General features: G+C 40.7%; 1 protein-coding gene across 1 annotated transcript in view; it reads left to right on the top strand.

The window, feature by feature from the left end:
- Positions 1-2,707: 2,707 nt before the first annotated feature.
- Positions 2,708-16,316, top strand: part of tub (TUB bipartite transcription factor) — a 123,947-nt gene continuing 110,338 nt past the window's right edge. Inside the window, exon 1 of the mRNA XM_066648071.1 lies at positions 2,708-2,879. Coding sequence (XP_066504168.1) covers positions 2,824-2,879 — 56 coding nt within the window. The 5' untranslated portion in view covers positions 2,708-2,823. The remainder of the gene's footprint in view (positions 2,880-16,316) is intronic.

The raw sequence follows: 16,316 nt of genomic DNA on the forward strand, positions 1-16,316 counted from the left end.
TTTCACAACAAGATGCAGGAGTTCCGGCATTTGTGCTCATTTCCTGGTTGAGCTATTGCCACTCAGGACTCACCTGAAACCAAATGTGAAGATATTAGAGATGTCTCCCTCTCCCTTTTAACAACTGAGGCTGTGAGCACTTTCACTGAGGGATTGTTGTGCATCTGTGGGGAGGGAATATCAGATGAAGATTCAGCACTGTTGAAATTTCTCAAGGCCGTAACGGAATATATTAAGGGTTCCCATAAATCAGACGCGGCAGTTATATCCACGACTGGAAGCACAAATAATAACAACCTTTCCATTGTAGCAACCTCTGATCTGAAATGTGTTGAAAACACACACTGTGAAAAGAACTTGGAGAAGATTCTCTTCAGCTGCAACACTGAGGTGAATGGAGAGGCACAGATCACCTCTAAGACGTTTCAAGATGAGGCTTCAGAATTAATTAGCAGCGTCATCCTGAACGAGGCCTTGAGGAGTGTTGCTTGGGGTGGAAACAAGAAGAAACTTTTATGGAAGTTCACATCCTGGCACACCTTCTAAGATGAAAGATGCACATCCCCGGCTTCTTCTGAAATAGTGCGCTCCTTGATGTCTGCGCTGAAGGATGTTTTTGAAGGGTTTGAGATAGTAGATCCCTTTGCTGACACATCAAGGTACAATGGACAATTGAAGCTAGTGTCTGAAAAACTCATGGATGCTTCCAAAGCCAAGCTGGAGCAGGCTTTAGTCTTAAACCTTAACATCAGGTCAAAGGCGTCCATTTAACTTGGTGAGGATCATCCCATGGAGGAGTACAGGATTAGTTTTAAACTCTGTCGGGAACAACATGACAGGGTCAGTTCCGGTGAGAGAGTTTCTGAAATCTCTGGCGTTTGTTGTGCTATTTCAGGCTTTAATATTTTATTTAGAATATTTGTTAATGTAATTGATGTTATTTTTTAGTTAGTTTTGATCACATAGCTGGTTTATAAAAGATAAAAACAGTTTTTATCTCCACACCTATAACACCCTGCTGACCTGTGGTTGCTAAGTAACAGCAGTGGTCTCTTTCGTAGATTGTAATCACTATGACAACATGATATAAAGGTGGACAATAAATCAATAGCAGTATATTGCAATATAAATTAATAATGATATGATTTTTAACCACATTTTCAGTATTATTTTGTAAACATTTTAATAAACATTACTTACAGCATCGGTACTGCCAGCAGTTCATTGCACTCAATTTTAAATTTAGTAATATGTATGTTATCTCAGTATTGACAAAGCCACAAGGTTCATGTTAATGTTTGACTTCAATCTTCATCTTCTGCAGTATTTAATTCAGCATCTATTAATTCAGAGGAACCCTCCACCTCTCAGGCTGCTTCTACATCTACACACACCCCCCACCAAAGAAGTCCTTGCTCTTCAGGGTGTTCAGAGCTTTCTCAAGAGTCTTTAGTAGACCAGGCGGGATTCAATCAACTGCAGATGACTTTTGATGAACTTTTAAAATAAAACTAATGTATATCCATTAGTTTATTATTTTTTTTATTCTTTCCACTTGGTTCACATATTAGAAAGTGACGTTCATTTCTTGAAGAGAGCACAACGGCAACAAATGTATTTGTCTTGACTCTGTTAGAGAACAGTGGAGATGGTTGGCACAGTGTATGTTTCCAGTCAGAAGAGGGTGCTATTCCATCTACTCATTAAAAGAATGTAAAAGCCACAGGTTGTTCATAACTTTTACAGTCTCTCTCTCTCTCTCTCTCTCTCTCTCTCTCTCTCTCTCTCTCTCTCTCATATATATATATTTCAGTTCAAATAAGTTGGTTGCAATTTCTCCTTCTCATGACCCATGATGTAATCCTAAGCCTGTGAGGGGATGCTGAGTTCTGGGCTCTGAGGTTTTCAGTACATTATTCTCCTCAACAGTGTGTCTCAGGCTAACGTCACAGGACTGCACTGTTCTCTTCTCAGTATGCAGACCACGGGACCACGTCTCCAGGTGCAAAGTGCGGATAGAAGCATATAGGAGCAGCAGGTGGCAGCTCGCTTCTGTTTGCATTTGCTGCTGGCGGGGCTCACCATGGGCTCCGTTGGCTGCTGCTCAGCTTCTGTAAGCTGTCTTCATTTCTTCATTTGGAGCCCTAGTCCTGTGTCACCTCCTCATTCACTATCCCTCTGGGGAGAGCATATAGCGTGTGTGTGTAAACATATATATGGGGAGTGGGTTCTCCTCGTGTAGGTATAGGTTTCCTCCAAGTGCTCTACTTTTCTCCCAGTCCAAAAACACTAGTGGCTGGTTGTGTAAAACTGACCGTGTGTGTGTGTGTGTGTGTGTGTGAGTGACTCTGGAGACACACCACAACCCTGAAGACTATACATTTGTTAAAGAATGAATGAATGAAACGGGATTCCAGTAACAGTGGCACACGTATGGTTTGCTACCTATCTGTGGGAAAACGTAAACAGCACAAACCAAAGGAACCGTTACGGGCGATAACATGTCTCCAGCGTGGTTTATGAAACATATCTGAGGAAAACTTAACATTATACCGAAGCACTGGAAGTGGGGAATGTGGTGAAATGTGTAAAAAATCGTCCCCTCCGCTGGTGGTACAGTCCATACACTAAACCCCCTTCATCCGAGCGCTCCGTAGCACAGCTCGCTCTTCAGAACCGAACCACGACGGCGGGGACAAGGAGGAAAACAAAGCGGCGCGCTGTCATCTCAACGTCGGGCTCATTCTCAATGAAAGTCCCCGTGATTCCGTGAGTGAGAGCCTCGGGAAAATAAAACGGCACGTCCGCGGTCCTGTGGAGAACATGGACGGAGTGAGCAGCAACAAGAGCATGTCATACAGCAGATGGAGTTATGACAGGTAAAGAGGCTGGGTCTGTGTTTTTATTTTTTATTTTCTTTTTAAGCGACGACGTGTTATCTTATGTTTACACAGGTTTCTGTCTCGGTCATCCCCATAGTCACTGTACAAGGCAAATAAGAGATTGAAGTCGGGCCAAATGTATGTATTTATTTAAGGGGAGCTGAAGTTAGCAGGTTACAGTGTGTGTGGAGGATATAATATAATATTATACAACAGTATTGATAAGATATTGGATCAGTGAAAATGGATCATCTGCTGTAAATCTAATAACTGTGATCTTCCCCTGTGCCAACAAAATGTAATAACAGAATAACCCTCTAATGTCTAATAAAACAATAAAGACTGCATTAAAAATATACTATAGCATTATAGGAGCTTCATGTTTAACAACAGGGTGTGGGGTTTATATGGTTTTGTGTTTGGTAAAAAAAAAAAAACAGCAACAAGAACAACAACAAAAACACCTTTCATCTCTGATGTGATCTCACTGTGATTTAGCATCTTTTAATAGTGTGTATTAGAGCATGATATAATAATGGTTGGTTGTTTATTAATTTATTCATCATCCACAGTAGAAAGAGCTATATAGAAGTTGTCTCAGAATATCCCTGGGTTCTCAGAGTGTGATAAAATGAATAACGCCTACTTGCAAATCTAATAAAAACAAAAAAAAAAAAAAAAAGGAGGGGTGATATCTTAAACCATCCAGCACATCACAATATACTGTATTGCTGAATATCAGGACATGTCTGGACTTAATTGATAGGATGGATGGAAATCATAATTGTGAACCTCAAAAGAGGATCCAGGATTCCTTGAGGATTTTCATAGCTTTGATGTTACTGTCCACAAATGTGTTCCTAAAACTGTAAATTTACAGACAATGTTTTACACACTCTTAAAGGGATTTTTATTCAGAATCAGTTTGGAACATCTCTGTTGATCCACCTGTTGTAAAGAGCTCATTCAGTGTATAGGTGCTGGTGTGTTCAAATGATATAGAAAACTGAACATCAGGACTATGAACATGGTTTTCAGTGGACAGCCACAGTATGCTCCTTGGAGTATGTACATGAGGCCACCTTAGGTGTTCAAACTGTGGTGACTTCTGTTAGTATCTCCTGTCCAGTAATCCAGTCTTCTCTGCTCCATCAGCTTCTCTTAGAAACCCAAGGCAGCTTTGTTTTTACTGTGTGTGACACGCTTGAAGATCTGGTTCAAAACCTAGGATGTGATTGGTATTCTGTATCTGCTTCTAGTCCAGAGAGACTGCAGAGAGTGAGAGAGAAAAGACAGATCCACTGCCTGCTGCTTCATTGCATTTCTTTCTGGGCTGTGCTACAGTAGAGTGAGGACAGCAATGGAGCTTCCAACAATCTCTCTCTCTCTCTCTCTCTCTCTCTCTCTCTCTCTCTCTCTCTCTCTCTCTCTGTGCATCTGAGCCAAGAAACGTCACATTCTGCTTGTGGCTGTTGGCAGGTATGTGCTGAGAGATCAGGCATGAAGGTAAATGGAGAGTGTTCCTATGGTGAAAGCAATGCTTCAGAGAGCAGCTGAGACCTCTTTTCTTCCCAGTGGGACGTTTAGTTTATCCATGACAGGGGCACCGCTTTCAAAACCCTAATCCCTGAACCCACATCATAATACGGCGTATGTATACCACAGTATACTAAAGTTCTAAAAAGCAATTTGAGCACAGCTTACAAGAACTGTGATCACCTAATGGGAATAGGAACAGCACACATACGGTGATGAAAGTACAGTGAAGCAATGAAAGAATACATGATTTTATTCAAATGTCACCAATCTCGTTTGAATTGCATCACTGCCCGAATAGATTCTCGCAGCCGTGGCTCCACATATTCCCTTCCAATTAGATGGGTCCTCCAGCCTCTGCCTGGTTTGTTCCTGAGTGTTGCTGAGATGTGCACTTCAAATCAAAGGTTCGAGTATTGATTAGAATTGTTGTGGTGGCCTTTTTTCCACGAAAAAACACCATGCCCGACATGTCAGTAGCATGCCTACATTGTGTTGGATCAATAGTGCTGATCAGGAGCCAATGTGTTTACCAGGTGTACTATTTAAAGCATGCGTGCTCCACAGGGCCTACATGAGCATTTCATATTTGTGCAAAAAGAGATGCAAGTCTTTGCAATTATCCGAATAAATGTCAAGTGCTCTCATTAATGTTCTGATAGGGATGATAGAAAAAAGTCTCATGGTTCCAGAGGCTGTTTTCAGACCTGTTGGAGAGCAGCCATTAGCAGGATTTTACCACATCAAAGCAAAAAATAAATAAATAAATAAATAAAATAAATAAAAATAAAAAGAACATTGAGGAGCAATTACTCAAATGTAAAACAAGGCAATATTATTCTTACACTGGCAGCTTTGAGAAGTTGCCGGTTCGATCCCCAGAGCTGGCAGGTCATGACTGAAGTGCCCTTGAGCGAGCCCTAACTGCTCCTCGGGCACTATGGCTAGGGGTACCCACTGCTCCAGGCATGTGTGCTTACTGTCCCCTAGTGTTCACTAGTGTGCAAATGTGTGTTTCACTGCATGGATTGGGTTAAATTCTGAAAATTCTGTGTGAAAGCACAGTGGCCAATAAAGTGATTCTAATTGAACACTACACAAGTATGAGATCGCGGTGAGATGAGAAACCACAAGATGAGAAAGAATGAGATCGCGGGTACAAGCGGCTGAAATCAGAGCCTCTGAGTGGAGCCGCTGCTCCTCCATGTTGAGAGGAGCCAGTTGAGGTGGTTCGGGTGCCTCCTGGACGACTTCCTGGTGAGGTGTTCCGGGCATGTACAACGTGGAGGAGGCCCCGGGGCAGACCAGGAACACGCTGGAGAGACTACATGTCTCGACTGGCCTGGGAACGCCTCGGTATACCCCCGGAGGAGCTGGAATCAGTGGCTGGAGAGAGGGAGGTCTGGGTTTCTTTACTTGGACCACATCCCCCGCGACTCGGACTCGAAAATGGATGGATGGATGGACAAGTAAAATATACAAGCAAAAGTGATCGGTGCCTTTTCTGGATGCCAGCAAAAGCTAATGTGTGCCCAGCAATCATGACTACTATGACTCATATAGACTGAACAAGGCATTTGTGGGGTTAAGTGGTTTCGAAATCAGATGAGTACAGACCCTGCGTCACAAGCGCGGATGCTGAGGCAAGAGGTCTCCAACAGAGGACATCTTCCATGCCTCAGGAACATTGAAGAAAAGCACATTGCTATTCAGAGGATGTACTGTTCTTTATGGACATAGTTACCTCAAGTCTTAGAATCTTTTTGTTGTACTCTATATACATTTTATATATAATTTTTTCCCCCTATGTCCTAGGTTTGCATGAATTTATATCAGCTACATCCAGATATATAATTTTTTTTAATTTGTTACTCAAATTATATTTCTGGCTGTGGATGATTTAATTTCACAGTGTAAGTCAAAAAACCTGAGAAAAAAACAAGCTGTTTGGATTTTGCTCCTCCGACTTCAGATGCTGGCTCATTAGAAACATGAGATACTCTGCTGTGAGCATTTCTGATCACTGCGCCAGACCCATGTTTATGTGAGCAAAGGTGGCATTAAGCTGCGTAAAACTGACATGACAAGAACAAAGAAATAAGAAAATAAAGCCCGGAAGCAAGAGAACCAGGCCAAAACACCAAGAACCAGAGTAGAGAAGAAGACCGGTAAACAAGAGCTCCACTGTGCCTCACTTGCTGCTTTCTTGGTAATGAGCTGTGCGGGGTTCCTACTCATTTAAATCAACAGGGGCTGAACCTGGTCATTCTGAACCGTGGTGTTTAGACGGGGGAGAATGATGCCTCTGTGTTTGATCCTTGTGGTATTATGACAAGAGCATGTCACATACGATTTATTAAAACCCTCAAGGGGTAATGTGTCTTACCTTCAGTCTTTTTAAAAGGGTTGATCTATAACGCTATAAAATGTCATATACTATAAATATATCTTATCAGAATAATGTGGGTCATTCTTTATATCACCTCATAGCAAAGGTTCACTAAAAGCCCATCATAAATATATAGTGTTGTAAATCTAATGTGACTTTTTTCATATTGATTCCTGCTTTAGACTCATACCCACTTGTTAGCAACTATGATAATTACACACAACGGCCTTGTTTACCTCCCACATTAGCATGTGTTTCATGTCCGGATTCTGACAGACATTGGGCTGTGAAGGAGTGGGACTGTGTTCCCTGTGGTGATGGAGCTCAAATCAGTTCCTTTAGGATGAGTTGGAGTGGTGTTTATTATCTGGAGACTATAGACTATGGCTAAACACAAACAAATCTCATCAGCAATGATCCCAATTCCTTGTGTAATGCCTTGATTAGAAGTTGTTACTGCAGCAAGGGGGAACACACTCATTATAAAAAGTCCTCTCATTTTAGCGGAACTGAAAAAGGATTCATTCCAGAAGAAATGATGTTATGAGCAGGTATCTTCAAACATTTAGCTTTATTAATAAGTGTATTTCCCCTCTTTCAAACATGATCACAATCCAACTCTGACCACTTTTGAATGTGGTTTAAGGGAATCAGTCAAAATCTGATCATCCTCTTTGTTGGTACCTGTCAATTAATGTATAATATATTCCAATATATAAGACCTTATATCATCGATGTCCAATGAAGAACATGCCATCTCCTAAATTTTCAACTGAAGTCAAAGTTATTTTGGAGGTTTTCTATTGGTTCATTCACAGAATTGGGAGAACAGCAGCTGGGTTCATACAATGGAGTAAATGAAAAATGGACAAAAAAAGTGCATTGTTTGCATTACACCTATAGACAGTTTTTTTCAGTATCTTCTATATTTTTGCACCTTCTTGGTTATTTACATGTATAGTTTCCCTAGGAGAGTGCATTTACTTAAATATATCCTGTATATTTTAAATCTACGCTTACATTATTATTATATTCTTATATCTATATCTATCTCTCTAAGTGAAACCCTAATGTTTTCTGATCCGATCATTAGTACAGAATATGAACAGCCTCAGAGTGTTGTGCAAAAAGTATTAGAAATTTCTTGTGCTGTATTGTTGCTACATCACCCCCTCTTCGTGGGCTGTGTGCTGAACATTCAATTAGAACCATTCATCAAGCCAATTAGTCTTAGTCCAGTGAAGTAAAGACGATGTCCACCTACACGCTGGCTTGTGGTGTAATTAATGCAGGGCTGAGTAAATAACACTCTCTATCTTCTATTGACTTTTGGGAGCAGAGATGCCTTGGTATGACAGAAATGACAGAAAAATGTAGAAAGGGAGAAAAAAGTAGAACACTAAAGCTCACAAAGCTGATATTTGGGGACCTCAAGTGCAGCACTGACCTGTATGTTTGAGAGTGACCTCTGTTTGGACGTGGCTTTCAGTTTTGGCCCCTGACACAGTGTCAGCCCACTGTTGATTCACTTGCCACCTGTTTCTGTGGTAACAGAGTGGAGATGCTGGGCTAAAGTGAACCTCCTCCACTCCTTCAGTAGAGCACAAGTGAGAACACCACACTTAAAGATGTTCTGGGCATTACAGTTCTTTCCTGTGAACAAGAGAAAGTGTTGAGGATGGTCAAGACATTGTTTTAGCAAGAGATCAATGTGCAAGACCTATAATTTTGAGGCATTTTACCAGTATTAGGGGAGGATAGAGTGGCCATATTTCATATATATCCACACATTCCCTTTTTGGCTACATTAGCTTCATAGCTACAGTACATAAACATATTAGCTAATGTCAGACACAGGTGTAACAGTAGATGACAAAAGAATACTGAGTTGTTTAAAGGAACACTAGGTGCATAGTATAATTCAGATTTATACCACTGTCCTGAATTCCTGGGGGGTGGGGGTGGTTTCCTACCCTCCTCCAAAAGTTACCTAGTGTAGTTTCTGCTGTGCTGAGTCCAGAGTAGCAACAACAGAGGCTCTGTTTTCATTACAGGTTAGGGACAATATATTAGCTGCCATATATTATCAATATTTAAAGGGCCCAAGTCCTACATTTTGTCTTGTACTGCAGTTTTTCCATTTATGACATTTGTATAGTACCTCAAATTTTGTACTTCACATTTACATTTGTTCATTCATTATCTGTAAATTCTTATCCATTTCACACGAAACACCCCAAGTGACCTTGTTTAAATCTTAGTAGTTGAATTATTAAAAATGTATTTTTTTATTTCAGCGTTGACCATTTTACGAAGGATATAATAATATATTTATGTGATCTCTGAGCCGTTTTATGTCAGAACATGATCTGACTGTTCAGCCAAGTGGGGTGGCACGACCAAGCCTAATTGGATTTCATATGTTGATTTAATCTTAAGGGTGGCACTTCAGATTTTGGGGAAGACCTTTTGTCTCTAAATGACAAAACCTGGATCACGTTTAATAAGCTTTATTCCTAACTCCCCATTTCCTCACTGTGAAACACTGTAGAGCAAAGGGCTTTTCCCCCAAGGATACATGAGATAGGCAGAGGAGCTGTAGTGCTCTAATTAATGCCTTGGCTATGAAGCCAGTTCTGGGAGCTTGTCTCATGGACTGGCACCCATGAAAAGAGAATATTACAGCTGAGAATTTTATAGCAGAAACGGCAGAGTGAATGCCAGATTTAGGTTAGATGAAGACGTTCCTTGTCACTTTAACAGACAGGCTTTTAGCTTTGCGACCATACCTAACGCTGACAGGACATACAGCTGCATCAGAGCGTCAAATTCTATTGATTTTCTAACTTGATAATCTGTTATCTATTTCCTATTATCTTGAATATCTATCTAGATTCTATATGCTGATGATCTTTTCTATGGAGATTATACAAACAGTATTTGTGGGCACCTGTGTCAGCCGTGTATGTTTTGTATGTTTTAAAGTAGCTCAGTTCACTCTTTAGATGGGGTATCGGCATATTTTCCGACATAGGGTTACAATCCAAATGATCAAAATCAAAATTATCATGCACTTCAGAGTTGTTCTGATTCCTCGTCTCAGCATCCACAGTCACAGGGCTGGATGTGAGAGCGCAAAGACAATGTTAAATGAAGCACAACAAGCAAAATGAGTACTGGCCATGAGTCTTCACACATTCATTCATTATATGTAACTTATTCAGTTCAGGGTGACGGTGGGTCCAGAGCCTACCCAGAATCATTGGGCACAAGACAGGAACACACCCTGGAGGGGCCACCAGTCTTTCACAGGGCAACACACAAACATTCGCTCACACCTACGGAAACTTTGGAGTCGCAAATCCACCTACCAACGTGTGTTTTTGGACTGTGGGAGGAAACCCATGTGGACACGGGGAGAACACACCAAACTCTTCACAGACAGTTACCTGGAGCGGGACTTGAACCCACAACCTCCAGGTCCCTCCAGCTGTGTGACACTAACTGCTGCGCCACCGTGCCGCCCTAGTCTTTACACAACCAGACATTTTCAGTAGCACCACTTTATGGAACCAAAAGTGGGATTTCTATGGCATCACTCAAAGAACCCTTTGTAGGACCTTAATTTTAGGAGTCTATTTACTCATTCTACCACAACATCCACCATGAATTAATTCTGGCTGAGCAGTGTGTGTTTGCTTGCTCTCATTTTGAGTGTATCCAACCAAGCTTTGTTGAGCATCCCACTTTTAACATTTATAAGATTTAAACCCCCCCGCCCCCCCACCCCTATGTAAAGTTTTCAAGCTATCTGACTTGATCTGTACAGAGTTTTCTTTTTTGAACAAGTGCTATATTGCTGTTTCCAGTCTCAGTGAGTGAATATTGTTTATAGCTATGAGGACCGCTCTCATTTTTATTATTATTTTTTTAATTTCCTACCATTCAGAACATATTTAGACACCCTGTAATTTCTGCCCTGGCTTTTTTATTTCCTTTGCAAATTTCACCTCTCATTTCACAGTGAGATACAGCTTCTAACCTCAGTACAGGAAATATAGTATATGTTCAGTTTGTAGTACCTACATAGAAATCATGAAAGTAAAAGCATAGGATTTTCTGAGCTTATGGTCACCAGTCCAATGGTATGTGTGAGCTAGTGAGGATCAAAGAACTGTGTAACTGTGCTAAGTACATTGACAGAGCTCCAACCACAATCTATGTATTGAGATAAAGCGGTGTAATTTTTCAGCATCATTATATTACTAATGTTCACTCCTGATGAAAACCAACTCCTTGAGAATGCAGTGGTTAGTTTCTGCCAAAAGTCTGTTCCCATCCCAAAAGAGCTACTGTAGCACAAATTGCTGGAAAGGTTAATGCTGGCTATGATAGAAAGTTGATTGTGATTAGACCAGACAGGCCTTTGCTTCCCTTGGGCAACAATGACCCTGTTGATGATTGACAAGCTTCCTTTTCTTGATCATCTTTTGGTTGGTACTAACAACTGTATACCCCAAAAATCAGATGCTCTGACCAAAACAGTATATACATCACAATTTGACCCATGTCAATGCTGCTCAGATCATTACACTTCATTATTCATGCTTCAAGAACATACTGTTCATTTGCTGCCAATCATATCCCACCCATTGACAGATGCTATTAGGGCCAGACTGGGACAGTTGAGTGTGTATGTGAATGAATGTCTTTATGTGTGTGTGCCCAGATAAGGATTGGTGCTCTATCCTGGGTGAAACCCTAGTGCCTGATGCAGTCCTGCTGTGTGCGTTTGGCTGCTGCTACTCGCCATTGTGTGTGTGAAAATAAAATAAAATAAAATAAAACGAATGGAAAAGGCCCAAAATTAGAAAAAAACACCTAAATATCAAAATTTTTTAAACCGATGGATGAGGTGTAAAAGATAGCATATCAAAATGATGAAATGCATAAAAGAGCGATGAAAAGGGGGTGGGAGTGGGAGTGTGTGAGTGAATGTGTGTGTGTGTGTCACCCTCCTCCAGGGTGTATTCCTGCCTTGCACCCAATGATTCAGGGTAGGATCCAGACCCACCACAACCCTAAACTGGTTAAGCGGTTACAGATAATGAATGAATGAATGTTTCAGCTGGTTGCACATGAAGCACAATGTGTGCTGAAGTGTCGGATTGAGCTGCTGTTTCTGGGACTGCAGACTGCTCTTCACACTTTAGAATCACTCGTACCAGCACCACCTGAACGTCATATTTGAGAACATATGTACAACACAGCGCAAAAGTCAGAGACCACAAAACATATATTTACTTTTCTGTCAAAACATTAAGAACAAGCTGTATCAGATGCCCCAACAAATAATTATTAAATCAGACTTTTTGATTTAAATTTGTTTTTGATATAGACATCTGTAAAAACTATTCTGTTCAAAGTAAACCTCACACAAATCTATTCATCTCACTCGTTTCAATGCCGCCCCTGATCACGGAGCTGTCATCTGCTGTTTATTCACAAAAGTGATGGAAACACGATTCATTTCACATTTGTTTCTATCGTTCCCAGTAAACATTTAGCTGTTGATTCAACATTGAAATATCATAGTTGACTGCTGTCTAATCAACGTTTTCTTAAGGTTGAAAATGAAAGTTGAAAAGATGTCCAAACACAGACATTGAAAGGACGACTATCAGACGCATTTTGGACGTCCATTGACGTTATTAATTGGTCACCACTTAACCGACATATTAAGGTGGTTTTGGATGTCCATTGACGTTTAAAATATGTCCTTGACGGACTGACTACTTTTAGACCTATTTTGAACATCCAGGTACATTCCTTGTTCCTTGTTTTGGTTAGAAACCCTTGTATTTTCACAAGTGGTAATGTGCTGTTGAACTCATCATAATTGTCCAGACCACAATGACAGCCCAGGTCACCAATGTCCAGATGACAGCCCAGGCCACCAAGAAATCTCCCGGTTCTCCCAATGGCCAATCCGGACCTGAATGCTATTGAAACAAGTTGAATTGACTGGTTGACTGGTGTACACAGCATGTTTCATTATTTTTTCACAATCGTTAAATGCTTGTTTGATTTCTCTTTTGAATATGTTGAATAATTAAATGCGTCATAATCAACTTCTGTAAACCTTTAATGCTGCTGCTTAGAACTTGTGCATATTCATTCATATACAATGCTCCTTTTATTTGAAAAGATTGAAAATGAGCAACAAACTGACTCCTAGATTTCAGGGCTGGCTGACAGTTGTTGTAACTCATTTGGGGATATAGAGGGTAAACAAATTAATCTTTGTGAGGGAACTGATATCCAACTCTGTACAGGGAGACTAATGGTAACCATTTTGGCTCAGGTACTTGGAAACCATGTTAATGAAGCCTTGGAGGTGTTTACCTACGCTAACAATTCCCTTCATTTGTCACCAATAGCAATATAATCAGAACTTCTAACAAAGCCTTTAAGCTTTCACAGTCATCACTCCCTTTGGCAGCTGCACATTGCTAATATCCCAGTATTTAATTTAGGCAGCCTGTTTGACAGTTTATTTCTGAGACTTATTATGTACTTGGCTTGACTTTTTCCCAGGAGAAGGCCAAGTGACTGCTGTAGTCATTCCCTTTCAGTTGATTGGTGCTTGAATAATTGTGTCTGGTTCTGACGGCTCACTACTTCTATAATTTGTGCAGAACAGTTTGCTGTTTAAAATATATGCCAGATATTATCATTGCTGATAAAAAATTCTTGGCAACAAAATGTCATTTAAAGGGAAGGAAATCACATTATTAACTTACAATAGAGGGCAGCACTGTGGTTCAACACGTAGGGTCGTGGGGTTGTGGTTTAAACCCCACTTTGGGTCACTGTCTGTAAAGGGTCCCGTGTGTTCTTTCTGTGTTTGTGAGGGTTTCCTCCAGGTGTTCTTGTTTCCTCCCACAAAAATAAATAAATATTTCAAATATTTCAATAAATAATTATTCAAATGAGTCTCTAGGTGAGCATGAGAGTGTGACAGGTTGTCTTCCCAGTAATTCTGGGTAGGCTCTGGACAACAATGACCCTGAACAGGATGAAGCAGTTAGAGAAAATCAATTAATTTACTTACAATAGAAATGAATGTGAAGAGATTGCATTCCAAATTTATCTTCATCCACCAACCACAAAACCTTGACACAAAATCAAGAACATCTGGAATTTTCAACTGTCAAAATGTGAAAAGCAGGTACAAAATAGATGTTTTGTTGTATGTTATTGCTAATTGCATTCATTCATTGTAGCCATATTAATCCTATGGGCTGAAAGATTCTGCTCTCCTAGAATATATTGCAGTAGTTAATTGATTTCACTTTTTTGTTTAAGAATTATTGTCATTGTCAATTGTTGTTCTTAAATGTATTAATTAATGTGCATCTCTGTGGCACAATCGATTAGCGCATTGGGCTCCGGACCAACTGCGACCCTGATCTGGATATGCGGTTACAGACAATGAATGAACGTTTATTTTAGAGGTCTGAAAAAGTATAAATCTCAGACACATCCCAACCAATCAGGCTTAATTCATAAGTGGATTTATTACACCTCTTTTCTGTTACCACAGTTCTCTGGGGGTCTGTGACATGCTTTGGTCAAAAGCATCAAACACACATAACACTGTTCTCCCACTGTCTAAACAGCCATGTTCAGAATAACCGGTTTTAGCGTCTGTTCCTCAAATGAGAATGAGCCACAGTTCAGTTCAGCACGAGGAGTGAGGAGCAGAAGCTCTGGTTTTTAGTCATTTTTGCTCAGTTCTCTTTCACCTACAATCTCATTTTTGCCATATTTAAGTAGGGGTACATTTATTTCTCAGTGCTTATTTAGTTTGTTTTACTCCATTACACTCTCAAATAAACACAGGTCCACTGCTGTCATTGGAGAAGCACACATAAGTAGCATAACATTAGAATGACTCCTTTTTATACCATGTTTTCTGATTTAGGCAGAGCACACACACACACACACACACACACACAAAAGGACCCAGTAAAATAATACAGTAATTAAAAAAACATCAGCTAAATTCACTTATAAGAAATCAGAATCAGCCATGAAAAATCACGATCTGTGCACTCCTAGCTTATATGCGTGTCCTTGATGAGACGGACAGAGTGCAATTGAGAGCAATCACTCAGACCCTTGCAGTTATTCCCCAGTGAGATGGCAGGCCTGCTTTGAAATTAAGAATGTGATTTCCATATGAAAGTTGAAAGAAAGTGTTGTGTAAAGCTCTGCTGAATGTGTACTAGTTGCAGATAACGTCTGTGGCGAGTGATTGGCATGGGGTGCACTGGGATAACATGCAGGGAGGGAAATGTCAGATCCCCTGGGGAAGAGGACGTTCGCCCACCTGCGGTCCAGTGCTGACGTGCCATCTTCAAGTCATGTCAGGACAGCTGTGGGGGCTGAGAGTGATCACACGGTGGAGCTTCACAAAGACTACTGACAGCTCGCATTACTGGCACTGCTGTGATCAGACATGTACATTAATAAACATTGATCTGCCATAACATTACAATCCCCTCCTTGTTTCTACACTTGTTGTCCATTGTATGAGTTCTGCAGACCACAGAGGTACAATTACAGATTGTAGCCTAGCTGTTTCTCTGCATACCTACGTAGCCCCATTCTTAGTGTAGAAATGACACTGACATAGCGGAGTTTGGAAATAAATGACCCGTTAATGCACCACCAAATATTGCAGACATTTTGCAATAGCCACAGGTTGTAATGCAAGTTAATTTCCTACCCTGCTCAAAAAGATGCATGGTGTGCTTTCTGCAGTTCTGAGCCCAAAGCAGCAATGACAGAAGCTCTAATTCTCCCTAAGATCACACACCAACTCCTCACAGACAGTCACCCGGAGCAGGAATCAAACCCACAACCCCCAGGCCCCTGGAGCTGTGTGACTGTGACACTACCTGCAGTCTGAGTGTAGTCTGCAGTTCCTGAGTGAGTGAGGGTGGTGCCCTGTGATGGACCTGGAAAAAAAAAGATTCCGAGAATAAAGTCAGAACTCAGATAATAATTTCAGAATATTGAGTAAAAAAAGGTCCATATTATTCCACAAATATAGTCAGAATATTTAGAGAAGCACTGTTTTGGGTTATTATTTATTATAATATGTAGACAGTGTAATCCGTGAAGTGAACAGAATTATTTATTAAATGCATCCACACGACATGTGGACTAAACCTGTCAGTGCAGCCCCTGACTGCAATGTGTACGGCTTTAGTTTATTGTACGAGTCTGAGCCGTAACGTGATGGAGCCTCGTGGGCACGCTGGAGGTCCACTTGCTCTGGATCCATCATTTTTGTGACCATTAATTGTATCCTGTGAAACCAATTCAGTGTTTAAATACTAATCACAGTCTGGTCCTGATGTGGAAGTGTTTATTCCTGAAATCTATACCATAGTATGACTTAAGCAATACACTGCATTCCACAATTACACTGTGTGTCT

The sequence above is a fragment of the Hoplias malabaricus genome, chromosome 16 (genome assembly GCF_029633855.1).
Source record: "Hoplias malabaricus isolate fHopMal1 chromosome 16, fHopMal1.hap1, whole genome shotgun sequence".
NCBI classification, from domain to species: Eukaryota; Metazoa; Chordata; class Actinopteri; order Characiformes; family Erythrinidae; genus Hoplias; species Hoplias malabaricus.